General features: G+C 45.4%; 1 protein-coding gene, 1 long non-coding RNA gene and 1 other non-coding gene across 7 annotated transcripts in view; 1 reads left to right on the top strand and 2 right to left on the bottom strand.

Moving 5' to 3' along the window:
- LOC112860104 (general transcription factor II-I repeat domain-containing protein 2B) overlaps positions 1–10,361 on the bottom strand; it is a 49,994-nt gene extending 39,633 nt beyond the window's left edge. Inside the window, exons 1-3 of one of the 4 annotated variants that reach the window (XM_086692596.1) lie at positions 10,015–10,351; positions 7,246–7,369; positions 1,568–1,671 (exon numbers count right to left, since the gene is read on the bottom strand). In XM_086692596.1, coding sequence (XP_086548722.1) covers positions 1,568–1,666 — 99 coding nt within the window. In that variant the 5' untranslated portion in view covers positions 1,667–1,671; positions 7,246–7,369; positions 10,015–10,351. Of the gene's footprint in view, positions 1–1,567; positions 1,672–7,245; positions 7,370–9,617; positions 9,639–10,014 lie in introns of those variants that run through there. The other 3 variants (XM_086692595.1, XM_086692594.1, XM_086692597.1) reach the window with 3 other exon arrangements.
- Positions 5,011–5,115, bottom strand: LOC112860175 (U6 spliceosomal RNA). Its single transcript, XR_003223590.2, has one exon. It is a non-coding gene; the product is annotated as a U6 spliceosomal RNA (small nuclear RNA).
- On the top strand, positions 9,677–17,898 carry LOC147572973 (uncharacterized). 2 transcript variants are annotated; one of them, XR_015245597.1, is made up of 4 exons: positions 9,677–10,006; positions 10,774–10,837; positions 15,538–15,662; positions 17,327–17,898. It is a non-coding gene; the product is annotated as an uncharacterized LOC147572973 (long non-coding RNA). The 2 variants fall into 2 exon arrangements; XR_015245596.1 differs by having other exon boundaries at positions 15,538–17,898.
- Positions 17,899–18,845: the final 947 nt, after the last annotated feature.

Here is an 18,845-nt window from a genome sequence, read left to right on the forward strand (position 1 = left end):
GAAGATGGTCAGTTCTTGAGTAAAACATTTCTAGTTTGTTCTTCAAACAGACACTGACGCTTTCTTTTAAAATTTATTCCAAGTTTTTTTAAAAAAGTTTTATCTATCTACCCTCAGATAACCTAAGATAATGTCCCTATCTCAAGATCCTTAACTTAATCACATCTGTAAGGTTCCTTTTGCCAAGTAAGAACATTCACAGGCACTGGGGGTGAGGACACAGACATCTTGGGGGCCATTATTCAGTTTACTTTGGGTTACTTTCAAAATTTCTCTTTACATTTGGTTTTCTAGTTCAAATATGATGGTTCTAGGGGTGTGAGCGCGCGTGTGTGTGCACATGTACGTGTGCATGAGAGAGAGCTTCGTATGTGTTTGGTATTTTGCCAGCTGACCCCGTAATATCCTTTTTCTAAAGTTTTATTTACTTTTAGGTAATCTCTGCACCCAATGTGGGGCTTGAACTTGCGACCTCCAGATCAAGAGTCGCATACTCCTGAGACTGAGACAGCCAGGGGCCCAGACCCAATAACGTTCCTTATAGAGGGGCACTTGGGTGGCTCAGTCTGTTAAGCGTCTGACATTGGCTCAGGTCATGATCTCACAGTTCGTGAGTTCGAGCCCCATGTCCGGCTCTGTGCTGATAGCTCAGAGCCTGGAGCCTGCTCTGGATTCTATGTCTCCCTGTCTCTCTGCCCCTCCCCTACTCATTCTCTGTCTCTGTCTCTCAAAAATAAATAAACATTAAAAAATTTTTTAAAAAGTAGTGTTCTTTATAGAAAAAGAATAAATCTATTTATTTTTTTCCGGTCAAGGATCCAGCCCAGGGTCACAGTTTCTACATGACGTCCTGGCTCTTCAGTTGTCCTTCGATCTGAAATGGTTCTCCAGTCTTTGTCTTTCGTGACATTGACGTTTATTAAAAGTCCAGCCCAGTCATTTTGTAGAATGTCCCTCAATTTGGCTTGCCTGGTGTTTCCCCATTAGATTCGGCATGCGTTTTGGGCAGGAATGGCACAGAAATGGTGAAGCCCCCGCCTGGAGCGTCACGTCGGGAGGCATGGGATGTCGGTCTGTCCCATTACTGCTGATGTCCACTCTGATCGCTTGATTAAAGGGGGTGTTTCTCAGGTTTCTCCACTTTTATTAAGGTGCTGATTTTCCCTTTCTAATTGGTAAGTATCTTGCAATCAGACACTTTGAGGTTATACACGTTTCTCACCATGTTTTTACCTACGAGGTACATTTTGCACATCGGACCTAAATAGACGTGCAGAAATAGCCTATTGGTTCGCTTTTGAATTTAGAGCAGAAACGTTCTCAAACAAGGGAAGAGAGGTGCCTTCATTAAATTTTCAGATCTGGAAAGTTCACATTGACAGAATTACTTGCACCATGTAAGAAGCGGCTTTAAGATCACCTGCCAAGTCCGTGACCTCTACACAGAGGGGTACGGTTACACAGACAGGGTATAGAACTGCGGCCGAGCGTCAGAGTGTGGCCCAGCTCTAGGATTTCGACAGTGGTCCAACTAGGGGACATTGTACAGAACCGCAGACCGCCTCACCATGGACTCCAGAGCGGACACGAGGAACGTCACCACCATCCTGCTCTCTGAGGCCTCCTCGTTCTCCATGGGCAGGGCAGACACCGCCACCTGGGCCATGATCCCTGTCCAAGAGAAGTAACAAGACAGTGAGTGGTAGAAATCCACAGTGACCTCTAAGTACGCATCTAGAGCTGGGACGGTTCTCACAGATGACCTAGCTTCAACCTCCCTTTATGGGTGAAGAAACCGGGGCGCCTGGGGGGCTGAGTCGGTGAAGAGTCCAGCTCTTGATTTTGGCTCTGGTCATGCCCTCATCGTTCGTAAGATCGAGCCCTGCTTCAGGCTCCATGCTGACAGCATGGAGCCTGCTTGGGATTCTCTCTCTTCTCGCTCTCTGCCCCTCTTCCCACCTGTGCTCTCTATCTCAAACTAAATAAATACACACTAAAAATAAAATAAAATAAAATAAAATAAAATAGAATAGAATAAAAAAATAAAATTAAAATAAAATAAAATAAAATAAAATAAAATAAAATAAAAAATAAAATAAAATAAAATAGGGGTGCCTGTGTGGCTCAGTCGGTTAAGCGTCTAACTGGTTCAGGTCACGATCTCGCAGTTTGTGAGTTCGAGCCCCGCGTCGAGTTCTGTGCTGACAGCTCGGAGCCTGGAGCCTGCTTCAGATTCTGTGTTTCCCTCTCTCTCTCTGCCCCTCCCCTGCTCACGCTCTGTCTCTCTCTCTCAAAAATAAACATTAAGAAAATAATAATAAATAAATTCTCTGAAGACACTTGAGGATGCCTTAATTAGATTTATGTTCTTCCTGAGACAGACCATAGGCTAGCAGAACCATTAGGATGCAAATGTTTTTGGTTAAAACTTTTTATAAATCAGTCTCCCTATTATGAAATAGAATGTGACTTCATACCAGGCATGACCTGGCCACGAGCGACTGAGGAAATATACACACTTCAACTTGAGGCTTGTATTTTTTTTTTTGTATTTTTTTTAAATGTTTTTATTTATTTTTGAGAAAGAGAGAGAGAGCACAGCAGGGGAGGGGCAGAGAGAGTGAACGAGACACAGAATCTGAAGGAGGCTCCAGGCTCTGAGGTGTCAGCACAGTGCCTGACACAGGGCTTGAACTCACGAACCGTGAGATCATGACCTGAGCCCAAGTTGGAGGCTCAACCGACTGAGCCACCCAGGCACCCCCAATTTGAAGCTTTTAAATAATGATCCTAAAACCTTTGATTGTCTTCTTGTTATCACACCCATTTTTGAGAACAAGTAGAAGTCTGTAATTATAAACTGTTTATGTGTGGGTGGTTTGTAAAATGAAAAAGGACATGGTGTTCCATGTGCTTAAAATAACCTCCAAGCACAGAGGTCTCTCAATGAAGCAGAGCATAAAGCAATCAAAGTGGGGCACTCATCTCTGAACTCAAACATTGTTTATGTCTGCAGATTTTATTTAGCAAGGAAAAAAAAGGTCAAAATGATCACTCGCAGTTTCCTTTTAAATAAAGGAAAGTTTTTATTTGCGAATTATTTATAATTGCTGTATACTAGATCCTTAGTAGGATTACATTTCACATCTTTGGTTATTAAAGAAGAAAGACCTGTTCGTGTCATTTAAAAAAATTTTTAATTAAGGTATAATTTATGTAAAGTTCATTCTTTTTAGTGTAAGATCTGTAATTTTTTTTTTGAGAGAGAGAGTGCGCATGTACACACATGCAGGGGAGAGGCAGAGAGAGAGGGAGAGAGAGGATCCAAGGCAGGTTCCATGCTGTCAGCAGAGAGCTGGATGCGGGGTTCAAGCTGATGAACTGTGAGATCACGTCCTGAGCTGAAGTCAAATGCTTAACTGGCTGAGCCACCCAGGCGCCCCAAGAGAAGTGGGCTTTTTAAGCTTCATAGGAAAGGACTAAACTGTTTTCCAAAGTGGCTGTACTGTTTTGTGTTCCTATTGCTAATACGTGAGAATTCCAAGGGCTCTGTATCCCATCTGACAGAGTGTTGTCAGCTAAAAAAACAAACAAAACAAAACAAAAAGCTGTAGGGGGGTGGGGGCGGGGGTCAGGCAGTTAAGCATCTGACTCTTGATTTCAACTCAGGTCATGATCTCATGGTTCATGAGGTAGAGCCTCACATTGGGCTCTGCACTGATGGCAAGGAGCCTGCTTGGGATTCTCTCTCCTCTCTCTGCCCCTCTCCTGCTCCCAAATGTGCGCGCTCTCTCTCTCTCAAAATAAATAAATAAATAAACATTAAAAAAAAAAAAAAAAAACAACTTTTCCTACAACAGAGTCCCATCTTATAATGGAAGTAGGTACGTCTAAAGGCAAATTCACCCATGGTCAAAATTATCTTAGGAAGCAATAAATTATCTGTCCCAGAGGGAACATTTCCTTTCTATGAGTTAATTGTTTGGGGAGCTGACTTCTAGCTCTTTATCACCCGATGCAACTTTGCCAACACGACGCACATTTTTTCAAGTCAGTGGTCCTGAAACATGTCAACCACTCAGAGTGACTTTGAGCTGCGTATCAGAAGGCCATTCTTCTTGGGTCGGGGGAGGGTTCCCTTTTCTTTCCGAATTTTGCCATCAATGGCTGTGTCTTCAGAGTTCATGTCTTTCAGCCGTAATTTTAATATTTTCCATCTCTCTAAAATTTTATCACCTATTTGGCTGGTCACCAAGCAGCTACTGGAACACGAAATGCCACTGTTTGATGACTCATATGTTGATGGCAGGAATACTACATTCACTGTGACCATGTCTCTGATCGTAACCCTTCATGGAGTCCCGCCAGCCAGTTTTCCCTGCAGTGTTGACATGGTTTCTTCCATTAATCATCCAGTGAACTAGTTTAGGGGCCACGATGTATGAAAAACACACATTTTTTTAGATATTTTATTTTTAATCAATCTCCACACCAAACTTGGGGCTTGAACTCACAACCCTGAGATCAAGAGTCACACACGTCCCACCGACCAAGCCAGCCAGGTGACCCGAAAAAAACACATTAAAAAATATATTTACTTATTTTTGAGAGAGAGAGAGAGAGACAGAATGAGAGCCCAACAGGCTCCACACTGTCAGCACAGGCCCCGATGCGGGGCTCAAACCCACGAACCACGAGATCATGACCTGAGACGAAACCAAGAGCCGGACGCTTAACCGACAGAGCCACCCCAGGTGCCCCAAAAAACACATTTTAAAACACTGGAATCCCATATGGTGCTTTGAGATGCTCCTGTTGAGAGGCCCCTGAGAACTGAGACCCTTTAAGGGACTGGAATATTCCAGGTTCCTGTGTCCTGCGTGCTCCTAAGTCGGATGTTCCTCCACTGGAACGACAGAAGGTGCCTAAAATATTTAAATAGTGATTTTCCTCTTTTCACTGTTGCAGTTCGACCATGGCTGAACTCTCCTAAGTTAAGTGCAGGTATGGACACCACTGTATCTATTTAATTTTGTGTGCCATCCACGTGCAGGGGCCGTGCTACTATTCTCCGTGTTGTTCCAACTTTAGCCTACGCACTGCTGAAGCAAGCACCGTGGTTATCTATTCTTTTGCACGATGTTTTGCATGGAGACGGTTCTAGCAAAGCCTTCCTGCAAAACCCAAGAGTGAGTTGCTTGATTGACATCTGTTAGTGCCCGTGGTACAGGTATCATTTCTGCTAATTACACCACAGTAATCCCTAAGAGGACTGTGATGTCAAAACTCTGGTTTTTACAAGAGAATAAATGATAGGCAAAATCAAGCGAGGTGGAACTGAAAAGGATATGATCACTTGGTATCGACTGCGCTACCCGCAATGACAAAAAAGCGAGTGTTGCATAATTATCGTTTTGTTGCATCCTTCACCTAGCAACGAATGCAGGCAGGAACCTTGTCTTTTCAATTTTGTGACTTAGAACCCCCCATCCAGTAATGGAGCATCAGAAATCATGAAAGCCGGGGGCGCCTGCCTGGCTGAGTCACTGGAGCATGTGACTCTTGATCCTGGGGTCGTGAGTTTAAGCCCTGTGCTGGGTGTAGTGATGACTTAAAACAATGTAATGAAACATGATTAGGAGCTGATCTGGGGTCTCCCACCCTGAGAACATTTTCCAGGAAAAAAATCACTGCATTCTCCCCCCCCCTTTTTAAAAAGTTTATTATTTTGAGAGAGAGAGAGAGAGAGAGAGAGAGAGAGAGAATACCAAGCAGGCTCCAGGCTGTCAGTACAGAGCCCGATGCAGGGCTTGAATTCACGAACCATGAGACCATGACCTGAGCCGAAATCCAGAGCTGGACGCTCAACTGACTAAGCCACCCAGGGGTCCCCATGTTTCATTCTAACAAAGCTAAAATTCCTTAATGGTGAGAGCTTGTACCACAGAGTAAATCTCCCAAAGCTTACCTGGTGATTAATTCTTTTCTAGTCAAATCTAAAGAATAAGCAATGTTCCTTTAGATCAGAGATTTTACACAGTGCTTAAACTTTTGCTCTTGTATTTATTGGGTTTTAAAAAGTATATTTATTTGAGCAATCTATACCCAATGTGGGGCTTGAACTCCTGACCTCGAGATTGAGTGAGTCACAGGCTCTTCTGATTGAGCCAGCCAGGGGCCCCAATTTTTTTCTAAGACTGGAGATGTAAACAAAACAAAACAAAACAAAACAACAACAAAAAAAAAACCCTCAAATCTCACATATTTTTCCAGCAATCCTTGAGGGCTGTGGGTCTCTCCTGTTCAATGCAATATTTTGCTAATGAAAAGCAAACATCTAGAACAGGAGTCACCAATCTGCAGCCTGTGGGTCAAATACAGACTGCCACGTCTTTTTGTAAATAAAGTTTTACTGAAACACAGATGTTTCCATCTAAGCTGTAGCTGCTTTCCTGCAAAGACAGGGTTGCATGCATGTGGCAGAGACCGAAAATACTTATTATCTGGCCTTTCACAGAAGAAGTTTGCCCATCCCTGATCTAGCATTCACTTCTATCACCTATACTGTTCATCATTTAGAATGTCATCTGCTCCATTTGGCAAACCCCTCACATCTTGAAATAGTGGCCCAGTTTATTTTTCAGACTGTTTCTGGGTTTTCCTTTCCCAAGGTGAATTTTTCAGGTCTCTGAGGCCTTTCTTTTATTATTAAGAAATATTTTTTTTTTGTTTATTTATTTTTGAGAGCGAGAGAGAGCACGAGCAGGGGAGGGGCAGAGAGGGAGACACAGAATCCAAAGCGGGCTCCAGGCTCTGAGCTGTCAGCACAGAGCCCGATGCGGGACTCGAATGCACAAACTGTGAGATCGTGACCTGAGCCGAAGTCGGGACACTCAACCCACCGAGCCATCTGGGCGCCCCTCGGAGACCTTGATTTTAATTAAGTTCCTGAGTTGTCACCTTCTCCAAAGTTCGGGCCACAGTAAATGGGAACTATAAACTCAAGTGGACCTATTCAACATTCAACACAAATGTATGGAGGGGGTTAAAGGTACCGACTTCCAGTCATAAAATAGGAAGTCCTGGGGCTATAACACACAGGATGGCAACTAGAGTTAACAACACTTTACTGTATGTTTGAAAGTTGCTAAGAGGATGAATGTTAGAAGTTCTCATTACAAGAAAACAACAATGCGTGGGGCGCCTGGTGGTTCAGTCGGTAAAGCATCCAATTCTTGACCTCACCTCAGGTCATGATCTCATGGTTCATGAGATTGAGCCCCTTGTCCGGCTCTGTGCTGACGGTGCCGAGCCTGCTTGGGATTCTCTCTCTGCCCCTCTCTGCCCCTTGTCTGTGCTCTCTCTCTCTCTAAAAATAAATAAACATTAAAAAACAAAATTTGTAACTTACATGAGGTGATGTTGCTTAAACTAGTTGTGATCATATTGCAATAAATACATATAGTAAATCACGACACTGTACATCTAAAACTAACACAACGTTACATGCCGATAATATCTCAATAAAGCCAGATAAAAACTTAAAAGAAAGTAACAACAGGGGTGCCGGAGTGGCTGAGTCAGTTGAGTGTCCGACTCTTGATTTTGGCTCAGGCCATTATCTCAGAATTCGTGAGACTGAGCCCCGTATCAGGCTTTGTGCTGGCAGCATGGAGCCTGCTTGTGATTCTCTCTCTCCCTCTTTCTCTGCCCCTCCCTGGCTCATGTGCATGATTTCTCTCTCTCTCTCTCAAAACAAATAAATAAACATTAAAAAAAATAACAACAGGGGCACCTGGGTGGCTCAGTCCATTACATTTCTGACATCAGCTCAGGTCATGATCTCACGGTTCATGGACTGGAGCCCCCCGCATGGGGTTTGTGAGTTTGAGCCCCACATCAGGCTCTCTACTGTCAGTGCAGGGCCTGCCTTGGATCCTCTGTCCCCCCCTCTCTCTGCGCTCCCCACTGGTGCACTCTCTTCCTTTCAAAAATGAAATAAACATTAAATTAAAAAATATATAAATAGGGGCGCCTGGGTGGCTCAGTTGGTCGAGCTTCCGACTTTGGCTCATGTCATGAACTCGCAGTTCATGAGTTTGAGCTCGCGTCAGGCTCTGTGCTGACAGCTGGGAGCCTGGAGCCTGCTTTGGATTCTGTGTCTCCCTCCCTCCCCCGCTTGGGCAGTCTCTCTCAAAAATAAAGATTAAAAAAAATTAAAATAAATAAATATCAATAAATTTCAAGACAACAAGGTATTCTATTCTGCAATTAGCAAGGAATATGGAAGAGAACAAGAAATAATACGTATTTTCAAGGTCACAGAATAAGATTAGTCAAGTTTAAATATTAACAACTAGTCAAGAACTTTAGCTTAGCCAAAATTAACTAATAAAAACTTAAAAACACATTTTGAGCACCCGGCATACTCTGCTCACAGGAAGGGCACCAAGAAAGAAAGGTGAATAAATTCCACCTCCACTGCTCTCAAGTGAGACAGACTTCCATAGACCGGGCGGAATAACAGGTAATAAAGGCTAAATGAAAGCCAGACCACCTGTGAAATGGTCCAGGGCATGTGGAAACAGAGTAACCGAAAGGAATAAGATGATGAAGGCACGCCAGCATGATTTCCAAGTTGGGCAGCTTGAGAGTGAGGAAGAGAATGTCCAGGCATTCCGGGTAAAGGTCCTGGTAAAGACCCAGAGCTCAGGCAGCCCACTTCAGGAAGTCACCGGCAGGCAGGCAGGTAGAACTGAGAACCAGTCCACATCAGCACTGCAGGTTAACACCTGTTGCAGCCTGACACCGAGTCCTGTGGGTACTGAAGGCCCCCTGTGCCGGTCACACAAACCATTACCAGCAGGCCACCAAAACATGCAAACTTTTCCCCTCGAAAGGCAAATTTGGGCTCAGCAATTCCACTCCTTGGTGTATACCGAAGAGTAAAAAACAGGTCCTCACAAAAACATGTGCACAAATGTCCATCGTACAGCATTACTCATTACAGCCAAGAAGTAGAAACAACCCAAATATCCATTGGCGGGGAGGGGGAAACATGGCATATCTATACTATACAATGGATCACTACTCAGCCATAAAAAAGAAGTTAAAGACACAGACTCCTAAGGATGATCCCATCTACCGGGAAACGTCCAGAACAGGCAGAACCACCTAGGTAGACAGGACACTGGCGGTTGCAGGGGGCTGGGAAGGGGAAGGGGGCTTCTTTTTGGGTGACGGAAAAGTGGTGAGATACGACGGTGGTGACTGCACGGCTCTCTGAGTGGACCCCAAACCATGGATCATACACTATAAAAGGCGCACGTGACGACCAATCTCAATAAAGCCGTTACTAAAACAGCTAAGCTTGGGTCTGACCGGCGGAGAATGCCCTTCCGCCCTTGAACTCTAAGCCATCACCGAGACGGACCGCAGCACGGGGTCGGTGGCTCCTCTTCTAACAGGACGCCCCAGTCCGCTCGCTGCCACAATCCACGCGAGAACCCACGCGGGGGACCCTTCGCCACGCGCGACGCGGGGGGCGGAGTCCTACGCCTTCGCCGTGTCGCCCCGGCAGTTACCAGGCAACAGCCGCGGCCCCGCCCCTCACCTACCCAATCAAGCACGTCCGCACGCAGCGGGAGAGCCCCACGTACGCCAGGCCGAGCGTGACCTCACGCGCACTGGGCCCAGAGAGCCCAGAGCCTGCAGACGCCCGCCCCCGCCGCCCCCGCCCAGCCAATCGGAGAGGACAGGGCTGCGCGTCCGTGCGCGCGACCGTTGTCCCCGCGGCGGGGTTTCCCTGCCCCACCCCCACTCCTGAGCCCGGCCCGCGGGGAACGGGGTTCTGGGGCCGCCGGGACGGCGACAGGGGCGCCTCCCGCCGTGCGCCTGGACGGCCGGCCTGCCTCCCCCGCCCCAGTCTTCCCACTGGCCAGCCCCGCGAGCGTAGAAAGTTCCAGGAGAAGCACCCGCTCTTAATGGCGGCCGCGGCGGGGGCCGGGTACGCACCTGAGGTCCCCGGCGGCGGGCAGCGCCGGGTCGGCAGAGGAGTCTGAGGGCTGGACCGCCGGGGAGCGGCCGTGGGGAGCGGCGGCGGCCCTGGCGGCGAAGAGGCGGGGCGCGGCGTGGGGGCGGCGGCCGGGGCCCGGCTCTCCACTATCCCTCCTTTTTCTCTTTCTTTCTTCACCCCCCCCCACCCCCGTTGTTTTTTTTTTTTTTTTTTTGGCTTCCTGGAAGGCAGCCTCCACTCGTGTGTCCGCAGCGCCCCCAGTGGGCGTTGCCGTTTCCGGTGCTGTGGAATCCAGGGGAGCTGCACGCCGGATTTGTTTGCAGGCTCAGCCGCGGTCCCCAGCCTTTGATGAGTGGCTGGCACGTGTCCCGCCTCACCCCTGCACACCGCCCCCAGACGTGGGCCTCCTTTCATGCAGTTGTTTAATATGGTATTTTGCACGCCTGTAGCTTGTGGCTTTAAAGCGGTGAGGTTGCAACTCGACGGACCCGAGACTCTGTCTTGAAGCCATCGAGTTATTTGTCAGGAACTGTAACGGCGTGTCCCGACCTTTTGGTAGGGTCAGTGCCATCGCCAACCAATCTTGAGCCTTTCATCCGTTGGTGGTGGCGCTCCAGCAAACAGCCCAGTATTACAGTAGTGTTATTTCTTCTTAGTTACGCTTTACGTGTATTATTGTGCCAAAAGGAGAAAAGAACAGAAACCATTTACCTACCCATCGCTCAGATGTAACCTAGTGTGCCATATTTATTTCATAGTTTTAAGAAATATTACAGAGACACAACCGAAGGCACTGTTCTTGTTCCCTTCTCTTCCCCACAGGTAATTACTGTCTCGCAGTTTATATGTTCTAGTACACGTTTTCTTTCTGTCTGTCTGTCTGTCCTTCTAAGTAGGCTCCACTCCCAGCACAGAGCTCAGCATGGGGCAGAACTCAACCCTGAGATCAAGACCTGAGCTGTGATCAGAGTCCGGGAACCAGCAGAGTCACCCAGGTGCCCCACTAATATACATTTATTTTGCAAAAAGACAAGTGTCTCAAATTTGCTGAGACTTTCTTTCTGTAAGTGTCCATCAAAGATATGCTTCCTAGCAGATGCTGTTAAAAAAAAAAAAAACCTGTCCTTTCAGGGCACCTGGGTGGCTCAGTGGTTTAACATCTGACTCTTGATCTCACCTCAGATCAAGATCTCACACTCCATGAGATCCAGTCCCTAGTCGGGCTCTGCACTGTCAGCGTGAAGCCTGCTTGGGATTCTCTCTCTCTCTCTCTCTCTCTCTCTCTCTCTCTCTCTCCCTCACCTGCCCATGCTTGCTTTCTCTCTCTCTCTAAATAAATAAACATTAAAAAAACTGTATCCTTTCAAAGTAAAGCTAACAATTCAACAAGTAATTTTGAAAGTATCACAAACCAAGAAACAGATTCTTGACTATAGATAACAAGCTGGTTACTTAGAAGGTAGGGGGATGGGGATTAAAGAGAATACACTTACCATGACGAGCGCTCAGTGATGTATAGCAGTGTTGAATCACTGTATTATATACCTGAAACTAATATAACAGTGTATATTGACGATACTGGGATTAAAAAAAAAAAAAACTTAATTAGAAAAGTCCCTGCTTCAGGGGCGCCTGGGTGGCTCAGACTGTTGAGCATCCAACTTTGGCTTGCGTCATGATCTCGCAGTTCATGGGTTCAAGCCCTGTGTTGGGCTCTGTGCTGACAGCTGGGAGCCTGCAGCCTGCTTCAGATTCTGTGTCCCTGTCTCTCCCTCTCAAAAATAAGCATTAAAATTTTTTCAAAGTGCCTGCTTTTTTGATATTTTAATTTTTAAAATTTAAAAATTTTTTAATGTTTGTTTATTTTTGAGAGAGAGAGAGAGAGCAGAGGAGGGGCAGAGAGAGAGAGAAGAGGCAGAGAATCCGAAGCAGGCTCCGAGCTGTCAGCACAAAGCCTGATGTGGGCCTTGAACTCGCCAACCATGAGATCATGACCTGAACCGCAGTCGGATGCTCAACCGACTGAGCCACCCAGGTGCCCCTTGATGTTATTTTTAAAAGAGATGTTGGAAAATATTCCCACTATGTTACAGTTGATTCTCCTCATTCCAAAGAGTTGTGTTCTATGAAGTTAGGCAAACAGTGAGCAAGACTGAACCGCTACTCCGCGGGGTAATACAAGGTTAGGTTTCTGCCAGCCTCTGGTCATGACATTTTTGCGAACCTGTCAATACGTAACCCTGTTTTATGTGTGTCTGTTCAAAGACACCTTATGTAACATGCATTGTCAATTCATTAGTTGAACTGATGGCCAACAGCACTATCTACAGCTCACGCCTGAGGGAACCTTACCTAACACGGGTATTTTCTACTTAAGGCACGTCACAGCCTTCTTGTGCTTAGGGGCACCAGACAACAGTTGAGCACTATGTCTGAGAGCCACTTTAAGCAGCAAAATCACCAACAAGAAGCACAAAATGTGGAAAACATAGCATTAAAAAGACCAGGGAAGGGTGCATGGGTGGCTCAGTCGGTTAAGTGTCTGACTTCGGCTCAGGTCACGCTATCGCAATTGGGGAGTTCGAGCCCCGCATCAGGCTCTGTGCTGACAGCTCGGAGTCTGGAGCCTGTGTCAGATTCTGTGTCTACCGCTTTCTCTGCCCCTCTCGCTCATGCTCTGTCTCAAAAATAAACATTAAAAAAAAAAAAAAAAAAAGACCAGGGAAAGGACACTTGTTTACAGCGCGAGAGCTGACACCAGCGTGCCCACCTCGGCTGGGAAGTGTGCATCAGGCAATGCCCAGTTGTTTTCTTGCCACTGGGCGCGTGTCTGAGGATGACCAAGAAAGCATGAGTGGGTAGGTGAATTCACAAACATGAAATTGATGAGTAAGGAGGATTGGTTCTGTTTTGTTGCCAAAAACAAGGAGCGTTCTAAAACTCCTACTTGACAACTGAACCTGGAAACGGTTTTCTAATCCACTTTTTATTTTTTTAATTTTTATTTATTTTTTTTTTCAACGTTTATTTATTTTTGGGACAGAGAGAGACAGAGCATGAACGGGGGAGGGGCAGAGAGAGAGGGAGACACAGAATCGGAAACAGGCTCCAGGCTCCGAGCCATCAGCCCAGAGCCTGACGCGGGGCTCGAACTCACAGACCTCGAGATCGTGACCTGGCTGAAGTCGGACGCTTAACCGACTGCGCCACCCAGGCGCCCCTAATCCACTTTTTAAAATCTTCCACACGAAGAGTTTCAGCGTTTCGAACCATTTGTTTAAAATGTCAAAACACGCCAGTGGTTTGAAAGAGCAGCTGACATCAACAAGAGTCTGATTTCTCTCCTCTTGTTCTCCCTTGAGCCCACTCCAGTTAGCCCCCCCCCCACTCCACTAAAACTGTTCACTCCAAGGTCATGAGTGAGCCCCGCATCGCTCGCCATTTTTCAGTTTGTGAGTCGCTTGATCTGTCAGCACTTGACATGACCATTCCCCCGGGGCTGTCCTGGATCTCTTCGCTGCCTGCTCTCACTCCTTAGATGACTGTGTCCAATCTCCTGTCTTTACAAACCTTCCATATGGTGATGCCTCTCAAGTACGTATCTTCAGCCCCGCCCGCTCACCTCCAGCTTGGTTTGTACAACCGACTGGCTACTTTGACACTTCGCGTGGAGGAGGAAGAGGCAGCTCAAGCCAGACGCGTCCCACCCTCTCTGGGGATTCTCATGTAGTTCTTTCCCATCTCGGTTACTGGAGCGCCATTCTTCCAGTTACTTCGCTTCTCCCATTCCCGCTGCTCATCCTTCAGACAAGCCAGTCAGCTCCGATTTCCTAAGTACCCTCTGACCACGACTACCACCACACTGGTCCAAGCCGCCATCGTCTCCTGCAACAGACTCCTAATTTGTCTCCCTGATCCTGCCCTCAACTCTCTTCAGACCCTTCTTAACACAGCAACTGGAAAAATTCTGAAACCCGTAACTCGTTTCACTCCTCTGCTCACAATTGTCCTGTAACTTTTCCATCTCAGAACAAAAGTAAAAGGTCCTAAGTTATGCTTCTGGCCAAGGTGAGGTCACCAGGATTGGATTCACCTTCTCGCCTGAAACAACTAAAAGACAAACACGAGAATAAAAAAATGCAATAATAGGGGTGCCTGGGTGGCTCAGTCAGTTAAGCAACCTACTCGATTTTGGCTCTGGTCATGATCTCGCTGTTTGTGAGTTCTAGTCCCATATTGGGCTCTGCACTGGCAGCACAGAACCTGGTTGGGATCCTCTCTCTCCCTTCCCCGCTCTCTCCCTCTTTCTCTACCCCTCCTCCACTTGAGCTCCCTCTCTCTCTCTGAAAATAAATAAAACCTTAAAAAATGCAATAATAAGGGAAAATTACGAGCAAGTCTGGGCACTAAATTTGCCAATTTGAGTGCAATGGACAAATTCCTTAAAAGACACAAGTTACCAAAGCTCATTCAAGAAAACTAGGTGATTTGGGGCGCCTGGGTGCTTCAATCAGTTGAGCATCCAACTTCAGCTCAGGTCATGATCTTGTGGTCCGAGAGTTCGAGCCCCGCATCTGGCTCTGTGCTGACAGTTCAGAGCCTGGAGCCTGCTCCGGATTCTGTGTCTCCCTCTCTCTGCCCCTCCCCCTGCCTCAAAATAATAAACTTAAAAAAATTAAAAAAAAAAGAAAACTAGGTGACTTGAATAACTCTGTATCTATTTAAAAAATTGAAAGTTAAATTAAAAACCTTCCCATGAAGAAAAATCCCAGGCCCAGATGATTTCACTGATGGTATCTACCAAAACTTTAAGGTAAAAAGCAATCTACACGGGAGCACCTGGGTGGCTCAGTCCGTTGGGCAACCACCTTCAACTCAGGTTGTGATCTCATGGTCTGTGGGTTCAAGCCCCGTGTCGGGCTTTGTGCTGACAGCTCAGAGCCTGGAGCCTGCTTCCGATTCTGTGTCTCCCTCTCTCTTCTCCCCGCTGTGTTCTATAAAAAAGAAATAAACATTAAAAAAAATCAACACAAACTCTTCTCAAAGGCCAAAGAGGAGGAAATACTTTCTAACTCATTCTAGGAAGCCAGCATTGCCATGATACCAAAACCAAAGACATCACAAGAAAAGCACTAATAAGACTAATGTCTCTCATGAACACAGATATAAAAATTCCCAATAAGCTTTTCCCCCCAATTAAAAAAATTGTGGTAAAATACACACAACATACGATTTGCCATCCTAACCGTTTTAAAAAATTGTTTATTTATTATTAAAAACATTTAAAAAATGTTTTTATTTATTTGAGACAGAGAGAGACAGAGCATGAACAGGGGAGGGTCAGAGAGAGGGAGACACAGAATCGGAAGCAGGCTCCAGGCTCTGAGCTGTCAGCACAGAGCCCGACGCGTGGCTCGAACTCGCAGATCGTGAGATCATGACCTGAGCCAAACCACCAACCGACTGAGCCACCCAGGCGCCCCTAAAAAATAATTTTAATGTTTATTTATTTACTTATTTAGAGAGCCAGATGTGGGGCTCAGCCTCATGAGTCAGGAGACTGTGACCTGAGCCGAAATCAAGAGTCGGATGCTTAACCAAATGAGCCACCTGGGCACCCCCCATCCTAATCATTTTTCAAGTTACAGTTCAGTGGTATTAAATGCCTTCATAATGTGCAATCGCCACCATCTATCTCTGTCATTCTTGTCCTCTTGTGAAACTGACGCTCCATCCATATCCATTCAGTAGGATTCCTCATTCTCCCTCTGCCCAACTATCATTCCACTTTCTGTCTGTGACTTTGCCTACTAAAGTGCCTTATAAGTGCAGTCACACAGCATTTGCCTTTTTAGAGCCAGCTTATTCCTGTAAGTGTATTTCGTATATGTCTGTTAAGTCTAGGTGGTTTATTGTCTTATGTGATGCCTCCATTTCCTTATTTATCCCCTTCTGCCTGGTTGCCCGATCCGTTGTTATGAATGGGAGTACTGAAGTCTCTAATTATTATCACAGAGCCGTCTGTTTCTCCCTGCAAGTCTGTCAGGTTTTGCTTCATATATTTTGATGGTGTATCATTAGGTGGGTGAATGTTTATTGTATCTTGCTATATTTTGTTAATATGTAACGTCCTTCCTTGTCTCTTGGAATTGTTTTCAAGTCTATTTGGTGTGATATCAGTATAGCCATTCCTGATCTTTTGTTACCATTTGTATGGAGTATCTTTTTCCATTTTTTTCACTTTCTTTTTAGTTTTTATTTTTTCAAGTTTATTTATTTTGAGAGAGAATCCCAAGTGGGCTCTAATGCTCCGTGTTGGGGCACCTGGGTGGTTCAGTCGGTTAAGGGTCCGCCTTCAGCTCAGGTCATGCATGATCTTGAGGTTCATGAGTTTTAGCCCTGCATCGGGCTGTATGCGGACAGCTTGGAGCCTGGAGTCTGCTTTGGATTTTGGGTCTCCCTCTCTCTCTGCCCTTCCCCACTCACACTCTTTCTCAAAAATAAACATTAAAAAAATTAAATAAAAATAAATGAAAACTTCCAACCAGGCTCCAATGCTCTGTGCTGAGCCCAACTCAGGGCTCAATCTTATGAACCATGAGATCACAACCTAAGCCGAAAGCAAGATTGGATGCTTAACCAACTGAGCCCCCCAGGGCTCCCCATTTTTTCACTGTCAATGCTTGTGTCTTTGATGCAAAGTGAGCCTCTTATAGATGGCAAACATTTGGATCTTGTGTCTTTATCTTTTGGCCAATCTCTATCTTTTGATTGGAGAGTTTAATCCATTTACATTTAAAGTAACTACTGGGGCACCTGGCTGGCTCAGTCAGTAGAGTGTGACTCTTGATCTTGGGGTTGTAAGTTTGAGCCCCATGTTGGGTGTAGAGATTACTTAAAAAGTAAAGCCCTTACTGAGAAGGAGGGGCTTACTTCTGACGTTGCACTACTTTCTAGGTGCCTTACAGCTTTTTTTTTTGTCCCTCATTTCCTGTATTACAGTCTTCTTTTGTGCTTAGTTGAGTTTTATAGTGAAATGTTTAAATTCTTTTATTTCCTTTTGTGCATATTCTATGGCTATCTTCTTTGGGGTTACTGTGCGGATTGCATTTAACATCCTAAAGTTGTAACACTCTAAATTTACACTTGCTTAACTTCAACGACGTATGAAAACTCGGCTCTTTAATAGCTCCAACCCCGCCCTTTTGATCGCTGATGTCACAAAAATTACATCTTTATACACTGTGTGCCCAGAAACACAAACTCATAATTCTTTTTAAATGCATGACTCTCTTAAAACCTGTAGAAAAGAAGGCATGGAGTTACAAACCAAAGTTACAAAAGGCTGTCCTTTCCCTACTGAATGGCCCTGACACCCTTGCTGAATATAAGCAAAAGGAGAGGGTTTGTTACCACTGCCCTGCAGGAAACGTTCAGATGAGTTCTATAAGCTGAAATGAAAACGTATTGGACGGTGACTTGAAGCCATACAGAGAAATAAAGACCTCAACAAAAGGAAATGTATGGGTATTGATAAAAGCTGGTTTTATTGTAACAATGTTGGAGGTCAGGAAAAAGTTTTGTAAATAGAAGTGGTGATGGTTGCCCAACATTGTGAATTCAACTTATTGCACTGAATTGTAGCTTTAAAAATTGTTAAGATGATGCATTTTATGTTATGTATATTTTACCACAAACACTTTAAAGGTGAGAATTTCCCTCCACATGACGTAGCCATGCCCCTCACAAGAATTTACCCCCAAGATAAAAGGAATATATGAGAATACAAGAACTCGTACGCCAATGTTCACAGCAGCTTTATTCATGATATCTGAATGCAGAAAACAAGTCAAATGTCAATCAGCCGGTGAATCAAGAAACAAATTGTGAGGGGCGCCTGGGTGGTGCAGTCGGTTAAGCGTCCGACTTCAGCCAGGTCACGATCTCGCGGTCCGTGAGTTCGAGCCCCGCGTCGGGCTCTGGGCTGATGGCTCAGAGCCTGGAGCCTGTTTCTGATTCTGTGTCTCCCTCTCTCTCTGCCCCTCCCCCGTTCATGCTCTGTCTCTCTCTGTCCCAAAAATAAATAAAAAACGTTTGAAAAAAAAAATTTTTCAAAAAAAAAAAAGAAACAAATTGTGGTACCCCATGTAATGGAACAGTACTCAGAATTAAAAATGAATGAATTGGGGCACCTGACTGGCTCAGTTGGTAGAACACGTGACTCTGGATCTCACGGTTATGAGCCAGAGCCCCATTTTGGTGTAGCAATTACTTAAAAAAAAAAAAAGAAAATGAAAATGAAATGAATTATGGGTACATGTAATCTCCAAATTCATCATGCTTAGTCAAAGAAGCCAGCCATACAAGAATCCATATTTTTAAAAAAAAAATTTTTTTTTTCAACGTTTATTTATTTTTTGGGACAGAGAGAGACAGAGCATGAACGGGGGAGGGGCAGAGAGAGAGGGAGACACAGAATCGGAAACAGGCTCCAGGCTCTGAGCCATCAGCCCAGAGCCTGATGCGGGGCTCGAACTCACGGACCGCGAGATCGTGACCTGGCTGAAGTCGGACGCTTAACCGACTGCGCCACCCAGGCGCCCCAAGAATCCATATTTTATGACTGTACATTTATAAAATTCTAGAAAGTGCAAACTATAGCTGACTCTTGAATAAAAAGATTTGAACTGCACGGGCCCACTTCTATGTGGGTTTTTTTCAATAAACAACAAAAAGTACAGTAAATGTATTTTCCTTTTTATTATTTTTAATCTTTTTAAAAAGTTTATTCATTTTTGACAGAGAGAGAGAGAGAGAGAGAGAGAGAGAG

Source organism: Puma concolor, chromosome E3 (genome assembly GCF_028749965.1).
Source record: "Puma concolor isolate L17-30 chromosome E3, mPumCon1.1.hap2, whole genome shotgun sequence".
Lineage (NCBI taxonomy): Eukaryota > Metazoa > Chordata > Mammalia > Carnivora > Felidae > Puma > Puma concolor.